This window comes from Lampetra planeri, chromosome 62 (assembly GCF_965212315.1).
Source record: "Lampetra planeri chromosome 62, kcLamPlan1.2.h2, whole genome shotgun sequence".
NCBI classification, from domain to species: domain Eukaryota; kingdom Metazoa; phylum Chordata; class Hyperoartia; order Petromyzontiformes; family Petromyzontidae; genus Lampetra; species Lampetra planeri.
In genome coordinates this window covers 5,416,490-5,435,820 of record NC_136168.1, presented here as the reverse complement: position 1 = coordinate 5,435,820, position 19,331 = coordinate 5,416,490, and the positions used below count along the sequence as shown (strand labels likewise).

The 19,331-nt window shown below is 53.3% G+C and overlaps 1 protein-coding gene, 1 long non-coding RNA gene and 1 other non-coding gene across 3 annotated transcripts in view; 2 read left to right on the top strand and 1 right to left on the bottom strand.

The window, feature by feature from the left end:
• The first annotated feature begins 213 nt into the window (after positions 1-213).
• Positions 214-295, top strand: TRNAS-GCU (transfer RNA serine (anticodon GCU)). The gene has a single exon. It is a non-coding gene; the product is annotated as a tRNA-Ser (tRNA).
• A 2,270-nt stretch (positions 296-2,565) lies between these two features.
• LOC144736616 (uncharacterized) lies at positions 2,566-11,869 on the top strand. Its single transcript, XR_013588786.1, has 4 exons — positions 2,566-2,799; positions 6,638-6,770; positions 9,518-9,594; positions 11,452-11,869. It is a non-coding gene; the product is annotated as an uncharacterized LOC144736616 (long non-coding RNA).
• A 3-nt stretch (positions 11,870-11,872) lies between these two features.
• Positions 11,873-19,331, bottom strand: part of LOC144736665 (disco-interacting protein 2 homolog C-like) — a 32,065-nt gene continuing 24,606 nt past the window's right edge. The window contains exons 27-38 of the mRNA XM_078619237.1: positions 19,128-19,237; positions 18,827-18,957; positions 18,355-18,523; positions 17,507-17,677; positions 17,141-17,170; positions 15,642-15,706; positions 15,213-15,270; positions 14,864-14,938; positions 14,161-14,335; positions 13,705-13,828; positions 13,374-13,494; positions 11,873-12,133 (exon numbers count right to left, since the gene is read on the bottom strand). Coding sequence (XP_078475363.1) covers positions 12,002-12,133; positions 13,374-13,494; positions 13,705-13,828; positions 14,161-14,335; positions 14,864-14,938; positions 15,213-15,270; positions 15,642-15,706; positions 17,141-17,170; positions 17,507-17,677; positions 18,355-18,523; positions 18,827-18,957; positions 19,128-19,237 — 1,361 coding nt within the window. The 3' untranslated portion in view covers positions 11,873-12,001. The remainder of the gene's footprint in view (positions 12,134-13,373; positions 13,495-13,704; positions 13,829-14,160; positions 14,336-14,863; positions 14,939-15,212; positions 15,271-15,641; positions 15,707-17,140; positions 17,171-17,506; positions 17,678-18,354; positions 18,524-18,826; positions 18,958-19,127; positions 19,238-19,331) is intronic.

Sequence of the window (19,331 nt, the reverse complement as noted above, 5' to 3'; positions counted from 1 at the left end):
CACTTCCCGTGATCCAATCGAGCTGAGATTTTGCACACAGACTCGTTGTGCGTGACAATGAGTTTTCGTGAGAAAATTTTTTTCCAAAATTTTACACTGTTTAGGGAAAAATTATGGTATGATTGTGTGTGTGGGGGGGTCTGTTTGTATGAATGTGCGTGCAAGTCTTCATACTGGTTCTGGTTGTATGTGCTTGCGTGTGTGAGTGCGTGAGACGAGGTGGCCGAGTGGTTAAGGCGATGGACTGCTAATCCATTGTGCTCTGCACGCGTGGGTTCGAATCCCACCTTCGTCGCGATTTTTTTTTAATCCTTTATATTAAGTTTGCTTGCTTGCGCGCTTACGACCGTGCAAATCTTTCGGTCGTTTTTAAATCCTTTATTAAATCCTTTATATTAAGTCCGCTTGCTTGCTTACGACCGTGTAAATCTTGCAGTCGTTTTTAAACCCACTTCCCGTGATCCAATCGAGCTGACATTTTCCACACAGACTCGTTGTGCGTGACAATTAATGTTCGTGAAAAATTTTTTCAAAAAATTTACACTTTTTAGGCAAAACATTTTTATTTTACATTTATTCAAATAGAACTCATTCATGGCTTTGGCTGAACGTCACAGTGTAGGAGCCCAGAGCGTGACGCCTCCACAGGCCCTGGTGGAGTAGCGCAGTTGGTAGCGCCCTCGCTTCCCATGCCAAAGGTCGCGGGATCGATCCCTGCGTTCTCCACAGGCGAATATATATTTTGTACATTTATTTAAATAGAACTCATTCATGGCTTTGGCTGAACGTCACAGTGTAGGAGCCCAGAGCGTGACACCTCCACAGGCCGTGGCGGAGTAGCGCAGTTGGTAGCGCCCACGCTTCCCATGCCGAAGGTCACGGGATCGATCCCCGCGTCCTCCACAGGCGAATTTATTTTTTTAATCCTTTATATTAAGTTCGCTTGCTTGCTTACGACCGTGCACATCTTTCGGTCGTTTTTTAACCCACTTCCCGTGATCCAATCGAGCTGACATTTTCCACACAGACTCGTTGTGCGTGACAATTAATGTTCGTGAAATTTTTTTTCAAAAATGTTACACTTTTTAGGCAAATTTTTTTTTATTTTACATTTATTCAAATATGACTCATTCATGGCTTTGGCTGAACGTCACAGTATAGGAGCCCAGAGCGTGACACCTCCACAGGCCCTGGCGGAGTAGCGCAGTTGGTAGCGCCCTCGCTTCACATGCCAAAGGTCGCGGGATCGATCCCCGCGTCCTCCACAGGCGAATATATTTTAAATCCTTTATATTAAGTTCACTTGCTTGCTTGCTTAGGACCGTGCAAATCTTTCGGTCGTTTTTTAACCCACTTCCCGTGATCCAATCGAGCTGACATTTTCCACACAGACTCGTTGTGCGTGACAATTAATGTTCGTGAATTTTTTTTTTCCAAAATTTGACACTTTTTAGGACAAAAATATTATATTTAGTTACCAATTGCTTAATGCTGCCATGCAATCATCTGACCCATAGGTGGCAGCCATCTCAAGCCAGAGGACGAGAGGACTCTAGCCGCCACGCATATAAAGGATTTATAGTGAAAAACTTTGTTTTTACGGGTTAATTTTTTCTTCTTTGACACACATTTCCCAACTGGAGGCGCCATGGCAGAAGTAACAATTGCTGATATTATCTGTTGGCTCTCTCCAAATCATTGGCACTGCAACAGGCATATATTTCCTTTTCCTGTTCAACCACTGGCGAAGATTTGTTGCACAAGTGTTACGGCATGTGTGTAGTGCCCACATCTTGTCCTGATCTCCAATTTTGCAGTCAAAATGAAGGTGATAGGCTTTCTTAACCATAGTGGCTATACTGCGCTTTTGTGATGCAAACGTCACTTCACCACGCACATAGCAGAAGTGATCTGCTTTGTTCACACAAGTACGAGGCATCTCTGCTCACTTTGGCTAAACAGAAATGTGTCCCTTTGCAAAATCAAACACTGACAAATAAGAGAGCACGACACTGCATGATTTCTAGAGCTGATATTGGGCAATTTGTTCAGCAGAGGGATGTAAGCCTAGTTATGGTTGCATCATCCATGACTTCTAGGAATAATCCATAATGTATGATACAATACCAGGTTCAGATTGCATCATTCATTGTTTTGCTCAAGAAGCAAGTACTGTCCAAACCGTGTAATAGATTTATTCATTGAGATCCAGTCATTTCTGGTTTAAATTGAGATCCCTTACTTTTATAACTCGCTTATCTTCCGGCATTCCCAAGTCAAGGGTCGTATACACTGACCCAGTAGCATATCTTGAAAACTAAAGGCAATCAACAATTTTAAGCATCATTTTCATTCTCAGTGACCCAGAATCAGTCGAGTTCGACTGCAGACCAGTGGAAGTGACAAGGCAGAATTCAATGGAGGGTGGGGTCCACCTGTAATGGAGAAAGCAGGTGATTGAAAATTAGAATCGCCTGCAGAAAACAAAGCGTCAATCACCATTAGTGCGACCGGCTTCCTATAAATAGGGACCCCCCCCCCCCTCCACCAAAGGAGAACGGCGGGCGGATGGAGGAAGGCCTCAGCCAGCTCCAGCCGGCAGGGAACAGGTTTGCGGTCCCTGAAAACCTCCAAGCGTCCCAGCTTGGACACCTGGTAGCAGGGACGGGGCAGACGAGCTGCAGGCAGAGGCTGCCCCCGAGGGCTGCCCCCGAGGGCTGCCCCCGACGTGGCGAGGAGCCAGCAGGGCCGGCTGGGGTTGGGGCCCACGTCGATCGTCGCCTCGAAGTCGGCTTTCTTGTGAGTGCAGCCCAACCAGTGGGTGGTGAACGCCAGCTAAGGCTAAACACGTGCCTTGTGTGTGTGCGTGCGGTGTTCGGGAATGCGTAGGCTCAGGTGTGAGGTGTGGGGACAAAGGGGTCGTCCTGGGGTGTAGTGTGAGCCCACCGTGTTGTACAGATGTCCGCCGTGGTGTGAACGTGGGCAGGGGGCCCTTGTCTGCAAATTAGTCAAACAAAGCCTCCGAACTACGCGTATTTGTACCATCTTATTTGACAGGTACTAGTCTCTTTTACCGAGTTGCTGACATCCCCAGTGTTTAACAGCGCTGCTATTGTTTTTGTTTTGGCAGCCAACATTGTCCGTAACCCCTGTGGAGGTTCTTCACTCGGAACTTCCCTTCTAGCCCCTCCTACAACATCAGAGTGCAGCGCCACATTAAATACGCACTACAATGACAATAGTTTAAAGCGATTTGAAGCATGTTTTACTTTTGGGGGGGGGGGGGGCAGAGCTTTGTGACGTCATATTTGAGGGGGGGTCTGACTTTTTGTGACGCCGTGTGACGGGGGGGGGGGGGTCAAAAAACGTCAAATCGCGTGACGTCATTTATGGACGGCCCCTAAGTGCAGCTATCCGAACGGTTAAATTTCATTTTATTTCTCTCAATTTAGATAGATGATCTAATTAGTCTTGGCCAGTCGTAACTAATTTTGCACCGAACTTAAACATTGCTGGCACGCGTGTTCTGCCCCTACCGACAGTTGTGTGTCTGGGAGTGTTTGATATTCATTTGGTGTTCTCTTAATCTCGTGCTGATCATTCGTCCGGTCTGCCCAACGCAGCATTTGCCACACGTGTCAATTAATCCGGTACACACCTTCTGTTAGCTTCGGTAATACATCTTTGGTACGAGATATTAATTTCTATTTGATGTACCGCGCCAAATCTGACTTCGATGTTCTGTTTTTCCAAACATCTGGCTAGTTTATCAGTTACTCCCGCAATGTGTACGGTGTTTTAATCGTTTAAATCACTTGGTCAGTTTCCATGCTCGTGTTATTTGATTTGGTTTCGGCATTCAATGCCCTGTCGATTTGCGCATCATTGTAACCGTTAATTGCAGCGCTTCTTTAACATGTTGAATTCCATTTCTCAGGCTATCACCATCTGACGCTTTCTTAGTCCGATGTACGAGCCTCTTGATGAGAGCTGATGTTTGTGTGGGGTGATGGTGTGACTGCATTCAGGCGTCAGCGTGCGTTTACTTTCGGTGAACGCTGTTATTTACCATTTCGACCGCGTCGTGGGTTATCTGTAGCTACATCAGAGTGCTGAGTCCTCTAAATGACTCGTTGACTGTAACCCTCGTGAACAGAGAAGTCGCATCAAAACTTACGAGAACATCATTCGGCTTAAGCTTAATATCTTTAATTATATTGACGATGTTCAGAGTTTTTAATGAAGAGGCCCTACCGATGTAGGGCTGTATTCGTTTCTTTACGTATTGTGCTCATTTGTATGTGGCAGAGCCGATTGTACTAACTATAGATCTTAATGGAACATCAGGTTTGTGAATCTTTGGTAGCCCATCAAGTCTTGGTGGTTTTTACGCCTTGGGGTTTGATCCGGTATTGATTGGTCTTCCTTGGCAATCGATGACTTGGCAATGATTGCCGTTGTTTTACGTCCCAAGGTGTTGGCTGGGTCTCGTTCATCTTTGACTTTATTATCGTGATCCTCACGGAACATCACAACAGTTGATCGGCCGTTATCAGCGGCAAGAATTTGGATCTCTTTATTTGCTCTCAATTCGCACGTTTTGTAATCCATAGAAATAGCCCACACGGCGATGCAATACCCATAGGCATTTATATCCCTCTCGCTTCGGGCAAGAAGTGCGCACACGTTTAGTCAACGAATAAAGTCAAACAAAAATAATATGTTTCACCACGTTAGCGAGATGCTTAAGAGGAAACAATATTGGTAGGGCAAATGTGTGCACAAGACAAAGTTCCCGCGGGCAAAATCTTGAGAATGCGGCGCAAGTAGGAGATTGGCTGCTGCTGCTGCTGCCTTGCGCTAGTGGTGGTTACTGCTGCTGCTGCTCTGAGCACAAAAATTAGTCTCCATTCATCTAACACGTTACTTGAACGCGCTTAGAACGTCAGGCGATGCTATACACGTGTGTGTGTGTAGAGCTATGTAGCATTAAAAAAACGAACACAGCGGTCAGGATGGTTAAACTGCGTGTTCAGTTTAATTCGCCATCGTCACCGCCATCACCATCATGAACTCGCTTACCCATTTCCATTGTTACACAATTATAAAAACCCGCTTTCTCCCACGCCCCGTGGTTTAGTCGAGTGACAAATCTCGCGTACAAAGAGGAAACCACGGTGTGGGCAAAACCCTGACCAAGCAGGCGAGCAGATTTGTACAGGTTTGAGTACAGTTGTGCAGGCGAGTACAAACGGGGCAATCTTTCCGCACAGGTGAAACCCAAACAGGTAAGTCGAGTACGTACAAAGGTAATTCCCAGCGTAAAGACGTGAGAGAAGCCCCGTGCACAGGTAGTGAGCTCATTGCAACACAGGCGAGTCCAATCGGGCAGGTAAACCCCAGTGCATAGGTGAGCTCGGTACAGTGGTAGCTTGATCCCCAGCCACAAATTGAAATCCGGTGCACAGGTAAATGAGTCAACACAGGTAGGTACGTACGTACGACAACAAAAACAACCCCTCCACCCACCTCACCTGTCGGGCAGGTGAGTTAATCGCACACGGACAAGCGAGGCGTGCAGGTGAGCTCATATAAGTGGGAACTAAATTTGCACATGGCGAGTCCATTTTCTGCAGGTGAATTCGATGCAAAGGTGAGATCAGTATAGAGTCGAAGGGAGCGTGAAAGTGAGAGCACTGCACAGGTAAAGGTGAGATCAACACACAGGTGAACTTATATCCCCGGTTGAAGTCGGTTCGTCAGAAAAGGTGAGAGCAATGAACAGCTGAAGTCATCCCGGGTTGAATTCGGTTCATCAGTAACGTTAAGAGCACCGGACAGGTAAAGTCTCTACACAGGGGAGCTCTGCGTTGGCATCAAAGAGTGCTGAAGAAGCGCCGTGCGGGCGGAGCTGGAACGTCGGACAACGGCCCGAGAAGTCGCCGGGACCTCGCGTAGCGACACCGCAACTTTGAAGAGTAACTCGAAATCCGGCGTAGAGGTGAACAGCCAGTTAAGATGAAGCAGAGGCGAAACTGAAGCCGAATTGCACAGTACCCGTGGCGCAGATGAACCGGAGCTCAAAGGTACAAAACGCCTCGTGGCACGCGTGGCTTCATTTGGGCGCAGGCGAGCGCGGCGGCAACGACATCGTGAGCTCGGTGAGTGCGGCAATGGGTCAGGTGGGCCCCCAATGTTGTGATTTGTCTCGCACGGCCGCACCCTCGAGGCTACTCTATCTCATGTCCTCATCCACATCGTCGTTACGCTCACGGTCTCGAACATTGAACGCTGTCGGGGGCGCTCCAACGCCCTGGTAAAATGCAGCCCACGACAGCTCCGTGCTAGAAACAAAAGTAAACCGCGTTTTCAATAACTGCTGTACTTTGACACTGTTGCAAAAAATCTCATCATGATGGTGGTCAAGGGGGGGGGGGGGGGGCAACTCGTAGCTTTGACCACCGGGGGGGGCAGGGGTGGAGGGACAGGGGGGGGGGCAAGGCACCCCCCCGTTCTCCCTCGCGCTCGTTAAATTATGTTGTCAATGCATTACGCACGCAACGCACTCGATATTCAAGTTTGTGACTGTACAGGCCACGCGCCCTCTCGTGGCTGTCGCCCTGCGCCCGTTGAGCAGAAACCACCGCGGGTTTCGGAGTGCGACTGATCAACTCAACGTCTGCCGGGTTGCCCGACAGAGATGGGGACATTTCATTGGAGTCGATACACGGTGGGGGACGGAGGCGGCGGATGAGATTCCAAGTGACGAGGTGAGAGAGTGAGTAATATTGATTTGAAGCTTTCGTGACTGCAGGAATCCATGCGCTTTGGTTCTTTCGGTAAAGTCACGTGGGTAGAAAAATAATAAGAGCACGACGTTTCGATCGCGATTGCTGCTGCGGGGTCCACTTTCTGTCCCGCCTCTCCCCCCCCCCTACTGCTGAGGCCTACTATATAACCTCGTGCCACGGCAGATGTCGCCTACTATGGCAGTTTGTTCTTGCTGTGGTTGTCCCACCTGATGATGATTGCTTGTGTTGCGACCGAAACGTCGTGATCTATTAGTTTTCTACCTACGTGACTTTAGCGAAAGAACCAAAGATTGTGAGTGAATATGTGAGTGAATAGGTGAGTGGGTGAATGAGAAGGTAGGCGAGTCAGTCGGTGAGTAGGTGAGTGAGTAAGTGGATGAGTGAGCGAGTGGATGGCGAGTAGGTGAGTATTAGGGTGCCACTCAAAGCACGTAGAGGCAGAGGAGAGAATGAAGTGGCTGGAGAGGGTGGGGACTTTGAGCCCCTGTGACTGAGCAGAGTAGAAGGCGACTCAGGCAGTCAATGTTACGTTCCACAAGTCACAGAGGGGCGAGCGATCAAACCGAAACCTCACTGTGCCATACGCATATTGAGTGTCATCCTCCTGCACGGGTGAACCCATATGACATATATATACACGCCTGTTATATACAAATACACAGACTTAGAAGTTGGGACACAGACTGACTTAGCCATACGCAAGAAGAGTTACAAACTTAGGGAAACGGGCCGGTCCCGCCCATGGGGGTGCGGGGGCTGGAGTGCGGGGGGGGGGCGGGGCTGGATCGGCCACTGAACGGCATGGAGGGGTTTGCGCCGCCTCGCTTGACAACGCCGAGCTGTTCCCGCAGCGCACGGGGGGACTTTGCCGCGGTTGTCAAGAACTGAGTCCAGAGTCCACGGGTCTCTGTGCAGTCATTGTTGACTCGGCTGAGACCACCGACTCGCTGCGCTTGAGAACCCGGTTTTTAGAATTGAAGGACAGCTGAGAAGCCAGAACCCCGGACACCGGGGACTCGGTGGAGGTGGCTTCGTGTCGCGTTCCCGACATGGACATTGCGAACCCCCTGCAGCCACCCGATCACTGCTTGTGACCTTGAAATTCAACAACAAAATCCATAAGAAGGTTTTTTGGGTTAGATTGCGTAAATAGAAATGTGTCGTTAAACCCACCACCACCTGACGCAGCCAATTAGGAAGGTTTGTCACTTAGACAGAACACGCCAATTAATTACCAGTTCAGCACAACGGTGTTTGAGGGTAAACCAATCACGACATTTACAATTGTACGCGATTTCACCAAAAAAAACCTCATGGATAAGATTGGTCGCGAAAGCCTACTACTATGACGTGTTAAAACTAGCAAAAAAACAACTTGCACTCGACTACATGATGAACATCGATGGAATGCAATTGGCTGACTGGACTGTGATGGGGGGGCGACCGTGAGGTTATAAAGCGTCATCGGTAAACTGTTTCTAACCATGCCGCCGCCGCGTGTGTGAATCCAGCAGATCGTCCTATACAGAACCCTCGTCTCGTCCACTAAATTAACCATCAGTCTATCTTTCTACATAGTGACTCTTTTGTGTACGACTTGGGGAAATGCGCATCGATGCAGAGAGCGACTCTACACATTAAAGGAGAGAAAGTAAAAAGTAATTCTGTTGACTTTTGTCAACTCTTCGATTTAAAGCTTTCGTGACTGCAGGGATTCATCTTCTTGGTTCTTTCGGTAATGTCACGTAGAAGGGAAGTAATACAATAATAAAAATAAAACATAATAAAATAAAATAATATAAAAATAAAACATAATAAAATAAAATAATATATTTTAATAAAAACATAATAAAATAAAATAATATAAAAATAAAACATAATAAAATAAAATAATATATTTTATTTTATTATGTTTTATTTTATTATGTTTTATTTTTATTATTTTATTACTTCCCTTCTACGTGACATTACCGAAAGAACCAAGAAGATTTTGTCAACTCGCCAAAAAAATAACCCTCGACTCAAATCACGTGTTTTGACCGACTCCATACACACAGCGTATTGCGTTTATATCCATACTATATATGTACATATATATATACTATATATCATATATAAGTATATATACAGGGACTCCTGTAAGTGCAACTTCATTCCTGTCGATTCCAAACACGTCATACGGCGTGTCCACTAAACATGGAGAAATGGCTTTAAAAGTTGTATAATCTCCTCTAGATGTAATGCCACTGGTTCTTTGTGTTCTGCTGATGTAGATGCCACTGGTTCTTCGTTTTCTGTATATGGAGATGCCACTGGTTCTTCACGTTCTGCAGATGTAGATGCCACTGGATCTTTACGTTCTGCAGATGTAGATGCCACTGGTTCTTCGTGTTTTGTAGATGTAGATGCCACTGGTTCTTCGTGTTCTGTAGATGTAGATGCCACTGGTTCTTCGTGTTCTGCAGATGTCACTGGTTCTTCACGTTCTGTAGATGTAGATGCCACCACCGCCATCTATTGCGCGGCGGTTGAACTTACGACTCGCGGTCCAAACAGGCAACTTGACATGCGGACCAGGTTTGTTCGTATCCGAGTTTGTAAGTCGAATGTTCGTAAGTAGAGGAGTCCCGGTCTGTACGTATGTGCACAACAGCAGCCGCCATTTTCACACAGTGGCGGTGACATCACCACGCTATTTGTGCCAGGCCAGGTGCACCTCGAAGGCTGTCACGAAGGTGTGTAAAGTGCTGCTGCTGCCAGGAGCTCCACGGGACAGACCCAGGTAAGTACCAATAGTGGACTCCTGTGCCAGGCTAGGTGCAGGAGGAGGTCCCGGGACAGACCCAGGCAGGTGCCACATGGGTTGACCGACCTTAACTTGGCAGAGGCACCACCTGTGCTCCCAATGTGCCAACAATGGCAACAGCCGCCATTGACCACTAAGTGGCGGTGATGTCACCACAGCGCTTGTGCCAGGCCGGGTGCACTTTGAGGCCACTTGAAGCGTCGAGTGCTCGCTGGCAGGAGGTCACAGAACAGACCCAGCAGGTGCCACGTGTTGACCGACTTGGACGACTGGCTGACGATATGTACATACACGCACGCCTGTCTCGACGTTCGTCCAACGTGGAAGAGTAGGCCAAACACACCTAGAACCCGGAGGCTTGAATCTTTACCTTTCCAGCTATTGTACATACACACGACTTATGCAATGTACACAGTATTTATCTTAAATCTTTTTTATACAATTTGTGTAGGTAGTGACGTGTGTATATATATATAACATATGTCTGAGACTATTGTGCTCAATCTAATTGGATTCACAATTGACTGCTTTGGGGCAGATCGCTTCAGTAACTCGCCCGACGATGCTGGTTGTAACTTCCAGCGAAGCGTCCGTGTCGACCCAATTGCTGTGCATACGTTGAACTCAATTTCATTCACACCGTACGTAGCCAACTACGCTAGCCAGAAGTGCGACACACGTTGTGTGTGGATCACTCTTCCCCCGCACCTCTAATCAGCACGGTTGGTTACGTACTGTTCGAAAGAAGTTAAACACGCACACACACAAAGTCGAAAAATCACTTTTCTCTGCCTATCACTTTTCCCTTTCGAAATCCAAATTGCAAAATCATTTCTGTTGAACTGCTTTTTCCGTGCTAGTTTGTCATTCCCCCGCACCTCCGATCAGCACGGCTGGTTAGGTACTGCGCGAAAGGAGCGCAGACCACAGCGGGTTCACGGTGCAGTCCGTAGCTTGTCTTGAGTGTATCTCGATGGGTCTCCGTGTCTCATTGGGTCTCTATGGGTTGACTTTATGGTCCATCGTTTGGGTCTCATGACCACAGCCGCACGGCCGTGGGCTCGGGTCTCTAACAATAAATTGGCAGTGTTTGTTTGACGGGGCAATGTTGCTACATCGGCCGTGTCGGGTGGAGGAGGGTACGACTACACACGCAATTATTTTTTTTTACCGACACGATCCGACTCCAAAAAGTCAGCGAACCGGCGGCTCACTCCGTTCCACAAGTAAACACGTGACCTTCGCGTCGGCCGCACCACGGAGGAGTCTGGGTTGGACTCCCGACCTCGGGGTGCCAGTCTGCGTGGAGCGTGCACATTCTCTCTTCCCCCTCCCCCCCCGTTCCCTGCCACGGGGCTTCCTCGGCGTTCTCTCGCTTCATCCCATGGCGACAACCCCCATACACCACACACGCACAAACAACAGAACAACGGATATCCACCAAATCATCACCACTTGCTAAATAATCACTGCATTCGCATCGCAAGGAGCAGCAACAGCATCGCTGCCCCGCCCCCCGTGCTGTGAACACATGGCAAGACCCCCCACACCCCTGCAAGGGAGTCTTGTGGCTCCGCGAGGCTTTCCAGGCTAAACACGCTCACGCATTGCGGCTCCCAATGAGCAACTTCACACGCAGGACGTTGCGAGGTAACAGCCATCGTCCTTCCCTGGGTGGAGAGGAGTAGCACCACTTTGAGGGAAATCAACAGGGGTCGTCCTGTTGCTGCACTGGTCCCCGGCATAGTAACGTGGAATTTCCACCACTGGCTCTGCTGCTATTGGCCGTTGACGCGAGGTGGTGTGTTGTGTGTGTGTGTGTGTCCTGTGCAGTGGGAGTGGTGGTGGAGCGGTGAGCGCACTGCGCGATGAGCCTAGCGACCCGATGTTGGATTCCTGCTCACAGCCAACGCTTGGCAAATGTGAACCAGTCCTGGGCCTCTCCTATGTCGACTCGGCCTCAAATGAGTACCTGGTGCTGTGTGTAAACAACGGTGGCCAGATGTGGTGCTGGCCACCCACCCCCTAGTGCGCCATGCCGGCCTTCACAGCTCGCCAACAGCACTTGCCCCAACAGCATGCTGAAGGCTATACAGGGGATTTTTGTCTGTGTGTATTTCTCAGTGACGCCGCGTGTCGTCTGTGTGTACCCTGTATGTCTGCCTGCACGTCGCCCACATCTGTCCATCACTCCGCGTACGTTACCAGCGCGCGTGTCCACGTTGCACGGCGTGACCCCATCGTGTGCCGTCGCGTGCCACCACGCGTACGTCATGACGTCTCAACGTTAATCAACAAGCGTGTCAACACGCGTGTCGTCACGCTTGCCGTCACGCTACGCATGGTGGCGGCTCGTCCACACGTCGCCACACGCGTGCCGTCGTCACATGTTGTAGGCCACGTAGATGGGGTCGAGCTTGTCCGCGAAGAATCCGTCACGCAGGTGCAAGCGCTGCTTCTCCCCGCGCGAGTTGATGGGAATGACGCCCACGTCCACCACCACCACGACGCCAACCTGCACCACCCGGGGTGGGAGAGATGCCACGCCGTTACCATGGTGGACAAGAGAGGGATGGGACGGGTGGAGGGATGGACAATGCCACCACCAAAACAGGACAAAGATCCCCCGTGCGTCGCCTTAACAGACGGTAGGGGAAAGTCTACGTGTTTAAACCGGGGCAAGTGCTGTTAGTGGGTAGCCCCTATGAAGGCCAGCACGGCACTCCACGGGGTGGGTCTCCCGAGTGGTGATGTTTACTGCACACCGCACCAGGTATTCGTTTGAGACCGAGTCGATCTAGGGGAGGCTCGGCACCGATTGAGATAATGGTCAATGGTGTTGGCCGTCAGCGGGAGTCGAACTCTGGTCGCCAGGGTTGTAGTGCAACATCACTGCTCCCCACAACCACCACCACCACTACAACCGTCGCCCCGAAATATCAACGTCACCACCATCATCACCGACACCCCACCAGCATCGTCCTCGCCATCATCGTCATACCACCATCAACTTCATCACCGCAATCACCAAACTCTTCATCAGCAGGTTCCACCACCATCATGAAGACGTAATAACAGACAGCTGGGGAAAGTGTGAGCACCACCCAGTAAAACGTGCAACGTTAGACCAACGTTGGACCAACGTTCCACGTGTAATGAGAGCCTATGTCTGGCTCACATGGTGATTGGCTCTGGCGGTCCTGCTCTACAGCCAATGGGGGGAGAGCCTGGGAGCATGGCCCTGGTGTGATCGAGGGATGTCAGCTAGGATGATTGGTTCTGCTGGTCTTAGCCTCAGCCAATGGGAAGACAAGTCAGGGGCGTGGTCCGGGAGTTGATGAAGGACTCTGGAACATTCAGCGCAGGCTATGAAGGATTGGCTGGAGGGTACCACGTGACCCAGGCATTAAATAACTGAAGAGCGGAGGGACATGTGGTCAGACAAGGAACGAAGAGAGAGAGAGGGGCCACGACTGTGCAGGGCTCCAAGTGCCACGTGGCAGTGCGTCTCTTGCCATCTGTCTGCCCACTTCCCATTGCCTGCCAGCAATGGGGAGTGCTTGTGAATGGAGAAAAGTAAATAAAAAGACGGACTCCACAAGCTGTCTCCAGAGTGTTATTACACACGCATTCTAGGCACCCCAACCCACTCCAGAGTGGGGGCTGTGACAAGGGAGAAGAAGTCACCAACCCCCAGCCCCCAGGGCCCCCACCAGCGCCCCCCCCCTCACCCACCAGCGCCCCCCCTCACCCACCAGGAGGTGATGCTCCTCGAGTGCGGTGGCCGTGACGAGGGCAACGAGGTCGAGGGCCTCCTGCTCGGAGCCCTGCAGCTCGAGCACCACCACCAGCAGGTCGGTCCACTCGAACACAGCACTGGTGACACCACAACAATTACTCGTCAACAACAATTACTACAGCCTCAGCACCACGACAAGCCGACTACCCCGATCCAGGCTGCCACGCAGACTCACGCTCCACGTGACGCTACGCCGCCCCCCTCACTTGCACTCCGAAAGTGTGCGTGTGTGCGCACGTGTGTGTGCGTATGTTTGTGTGTGTGTGCACCCCAGGACCCCCCCCCACCACTCGGCGATGTTGCGGTGGGCGCGCAGGATGGACGACTCGATGTCGATGGGGTGGTAGCGCAGCCCCTTGAGCTCCATCGCCTCCTCCAGCGCGCCCACCACGTACAGTGCGTCGTGGCGCTCTGCACGCACACACACACGCGCACACACCCACGCACACACAGAGAAAGATCTCCCCCGTGTAGCCTTAACAGACTCTTGAGGCATCTGCTGTTAGCGAGCACATACACAAACACATACAGACGGGAAAAAATACATCGTCCGGCTATACATTCTGGCACACAAGACACGCACGTACGTACACACGCATGCACGTAGACACGCGTGCACAGACGCACAAACACACGAACATACATATGCACAGACGCACGAACACACACGCAGACACACGCAGACACACACACACACACGCAGACACACACACAGACACACGCGCACACAGACGCGCACGCACCGCCGCAGGCGTCGGTGAGCTCCGTGCGCCGCAGGAAGCCCAGGTAGCCGGTGCGCGCCCACGCCGTGTGCGTGTCGCCGAAGCTGAGCCGCGCTCCAAAGTGCTCGGAGCAGCGAGCGTCGTCGCCGTGCACCGAGAAGTAGCCGCTGGCGCTGTGCGGGCTGCTTACCCAGATCTACGGAGACAAAGATCCCCCGCGTAGCCTCGACACACCGTTGGGGCAAGTGCTGTTAGCGAGCAGCGCCTACGGAGGCCGGCAACAGCACACGAGCGGGTGGGTGGATGGAGCCAGCAACCACGCCCGGCCGCCTTTGTCTCCCCGGTGGCGACGTTTACACACCGCGCCAGGTACTCATTTGAGGCCGAGTCGACCTTCGCGAGGCCCACGGCAGGTTCAGGTAATCGTCTCCGGCCACTGTTGACCGAGCGGGACTTGAACCCGGGTGGCTGAGTTTGTGGTGCAGTTATTCCGCGTTTTCTCAGTGCATAACCTTGTCTGTCTGTCTGTGTCTGCGTGTCACCCCATCTGTCCATCGCTCTGCACGTCCACCGCGTGTCCCCGCACGTCTCCCCTCCCCCCCGTGTCTGTCCGTGAGTGTCTCCACCCCCCCTCCCCGTCCGCGCTACCCGCCAGCGTGAGCCCCTTGCTGCCTGTGAAGGCTACAAGGGGGGGGGGGGGTGTGGGGTTTGTTGGGGGCCCCACCTCCCCGAGGTGGGAGTCCCCGAGGGGACCCCGGTGCTCGGGGCTCACGATGATGACCCGCACGCCCGGCAGGATCTGAGGGGACACGGGGCGACGGGGAGATACAAGGACACAGATACAAGGTGGGACAGACAAACATAGATGAGGGCACGTAGGGACAGGGGGAGACACGCAGGGACAAGAGGAGACAGAAAAGGGATGCGGAGACGAGAGAAAGCGGGGAGGCAAAGATTAATTAGTTTTGGAAAACATCGTGAACAGTCAACAAAAAGAATGAGTCTATAGCTACCAGACCTGGGCCAGTCAGTCAGTCAGTCATTGGCTGGGCTAGTCACGTGCAGACACTGACCTTGCCTGACTCCATCAGTGCGACACTGTGAGGAGCTCCCCTCTCCACGATCCGAACCCTGCACACACAAGACAAAGATCCCCCATGTAGCCTTAACAGACTGTTGGGGCAAGTGCTGTTAGCGAGCACCTATGAAGGCCGGCACGGCACACGAGGGGGGGGGGTGGCCAGTGCCACGCCCGGCCGCCTTTGTCTCCCCAGTGGCGATGTTTACACGCCGCACCAGGTACACATTTGAGGCTGAGTCGAGCGGGAATCAAACGCTGTCTACCAGGTTCGTAGCTCGGCGTGCTAACCACTACACTACCGCTACACACACACGGGTACACACACACACACACACGGGTACACACACGTGTACACACACACACGGGTGCATACACACACACGTGTACACACACACACGTGTGTGTGTATGGCTGTGCGTACCGGTCGTGCCACAGCGCTCTCGTGTCCACGTACACCGTGGTGGGGTCGGGCCCTGCCGCACTCTGCTGAGAAACACGCGGCCAGCAGCACACCACTCGGCACACCGCTAGGCATACCACTCGGCACACCGCTAGGCATACCACTCGGCACACCGCTCAACATACCACTCAGCATACCACTCAGCACCATGGCCAACATACCACTCAACATACCACTCAACATACCACTCGGCACACCGCTAGGCATACCACTCGGCACACCGCTCAACATACCACTCAGCATACCACTCAGCATACCACTCAGCACCATGGCCAACTTACCACTCAGCACACCACTCAGCATACCACTCGGCACACCACTCGGCACACCGCTCAACATACCGCTCAACATACCACTCGGCACACCACTCAACACACCACTTGGCACCATGGCCAACATACCACTCAGCATACCACTCAGCATACCGCTCAACATACCACTCGGCACACCGCTCAACGTACCACTCGGCACACCGCTCGGCACACCGCTCGGCACACCGCTCGGCACACCGCTCGGCACACCACTCGGCACACCACTCGGCACACCACTCGGCACACCACTCGGCACCATGATCAACATACCACTTGGCACACCGCTCGGCACCACGATCAACACCACGGCCAGCACAATGCTCATCACACCGCTCAGCGCACGAGCCCACAATCCCCTACCAAATCACGCACATCACACACACAGAGATCCCCATATAGCCTGAAATTCAACTAAACTATTGTTAATTTGACCAGGTAAGGCCACAGAGCTATGTAGCTATTTTTCATAAGCGACCTGGCCACAAATGACAGCTCAATGAAGTGGCTTATCACGCGTGGTGATGTTGATTCTCAATGCGGAGGGAAAAACCCGAGGACCCGGAGCAAAATCCACGCGACTACAGGGAGAGAGACGCACAAACTCCAAATTTACAGCAGCAGGCGTCAGGGTCGGGATAGAACCCACGACCTCCTGTATACCAGGCAAGATAGTTAACATCTCCCAGCCACTGTGCTGTTAGCGAGCACCTATTAAGGCCGGTATGGCACATGGGGGTGGTCAAGCACCACACCCGGCCGGCTAATGCCACCCGAGGGATGGTTAACACACCACGCCAGTTACTCTGTTAGGGCTCAGTCGACCTAGAGGAGGCCCAGTGAGCGGCTCGGATTTTCGTCACCGATATTGGCTGTGAGCGGGAATTGAACTCCGGCTGTGCGGGGTTCGTTTAAGATGTAATTGTTTTATTTTCTCTACGCTCACACGTGGCGGCTGGCCAACGCGTGCCACATTTGCCCCGGACGTTTAATAGACGTCCGGCAAGCCGGTGACCAGTTTCCCAACCGGTTGAACCCGCAGGCGGTGACGGCTAATGCACCCAAGCCGCTTTCAACCGCACGGCACACGCGCGGGAGGGGTGGCGGACGAGGAGGAAGACGAGGAGGAGGATTCCGACCTCTGACCTTTACCTGCTCTGACGTCTTCCCGAGCCTGTGAGGCTGGAGGTGGCGCGGGGGGTGGGAGGGGGGAGAGGGGGAGAGGAGGGCAGGAAGGCACATTAGGACAGGCCACCAGTCGGGCGGGGGGCAGGGGGGGGCAGGCGGTGCGGCCCGAGGTTGAGAATGGGCGCGGAGGAGCCGGCGTGAGGGTTTGATTCGGGGGCGAGTGCCGGGCGGGCGAGCAGAGAAGTAGAGGTTCGTGCAGGGCGGTGTGGAGATGTGCAGGGCATTGCATGGAGGTGTAGGAAGGTTCAAGGAAAGTGTACGGAGGTACACGGTGGTGCAGGGTGGTGCAGGGTGGTGTAGGGAGGCGCAGGGTGGCGCAGGGTGGCACACCTGCAGGCACACGGCGGGGCTGACGCGGCAGCCGAAGGCGGTGGTGACGGCGCGGGCGTGCAGGCCCAGGTGGCGGAACAGCTTGGAGAAGGAGAGCGTGAGGGTGGCGCGCGGACGCTCCTCCGCCACCACCACGCACGTGCGCACCCGCGACAGGTCCACGCCACGCGCCTGCACGCGGCACACCGACGTGCGCAGCACACCACATACAGCACACCACATACAGCACACCGCACGCAGCACACCACATACAGCACACCGCGCGCAGCACACCGCGCGCAGCACACCGACACGCACAGCACACCACACAGCATACCGCACGCAGCACACCGACACACACCGCACGCACAGTCACATTCTTCTTCTTTCGTGTGGCGTTTGAGCAAAGCAGCAGCGGCAGCGGCGGCGGGGCTACAACCCGTACGTCTAATGTCATCAGCCAGGCCAACCGAGTTCGGTAGCCCACTTGTGCCGCCAGAGTACGTGTACTCTCAATTGCGTCCGTCGCTTCTGAAACATAAGCTCATAGCTCGGTGGGCTTTTCCCTCACCAGTTGTGTACATGTCTGTTTTTACGGTGATCTGTTTACCGTTCTTCTACTTCGCACTCCTGTCGTGTTTGTATTGTTTGTTGTTGTAACGTTCCGACCCCCGTGTCCCTACTGGGACATCTGTCAAAAAAGAGCTTTTTAGATCATCGGATTCCTCCTGGGTAACTAAATATTCCGGAGCGGTCGTGTAGCGCCGAACACTTCCCATCCACCTCCGACCACCTAACGCCCTGAACAGCCCCCCACCCAGCCCCCCACCCAGCCCCCCACCCAGCCCCCCTCCAGCCCCCCCCCGCACCTTGAGCGCGTCGGTCTGGGTCCCGAGGCCACGTGTGCACAGCTCCATGGCGGAGTAGGAGCAGAAGGTGTCCCGCACGCGGTACTGGCTCACGGCCGAGAGCCACAGGGACACGTTCAGCTCCAGCTCCGACGGCGGGATGAGGATCGACTGGTGGCCCGAGTACACGCTGCTCACACACGCACACACACGCACGCACGCACGCAGGCGCATGTGTCTGAGGAAGCGCGCGTACGTAAACAAGCACGTGTACGTAATGTGCATGTTTACGTACACGCGTCTTTGTATATAAACACGTCGCGCGTCCACGCGTATGCATGGGACGCGCACGCAGACGAGTGAGCAAGCAAGCAAGCGAACGCACGACCGGGCGGACTAACCACGTGGGCAAATGAGTAAACGCACGAACGAGCGAGCGTGTGCGTGTGTGTGCGAATGACCCCGATGGGGACGCGCCGCCGCCGCCGCACACCTGCTGAGACACCAGAGCACGAAGCCCATGCCGCAGTAGGGGTCCAGGCAGAGGGCGACCTCGCGCGACGGGTACAGCTCGCACTGCAGCTTGATGGAGCGGCACAGCGCGCCCACCGCACCGTGCGGCATCTACGGCGGGCAGAGGGGCGCACGTACGCACGATGATGACGGCCGCTCATCCGTTCACAACCGCTCGTCCATTGACAACGGCTCACCTACCCCACCCTGGGGGTTAGGGGCAGCGTGGGCACCGTGTGGTTGGTGAGCGCTGGACCCCCCCCCCCCCCCCCGCCGCGCACCTTGACCCCGGCGAGCGTGCCGCTGGTGGAGACGCTGTAGTCGAGGTAGCAGAGCGCGTCGGGGTCGCAGGGAGAGTAGAGCTGCGTGGGCCTCCGCTTGGGCAGGTCGTCTGGGGTGCGGGAGAGACGCCAACACCACCACCACCACTCGCCAACCACGCTCAACCACGCTCAACCAACACGCTCAACCAACACGCTCAACCA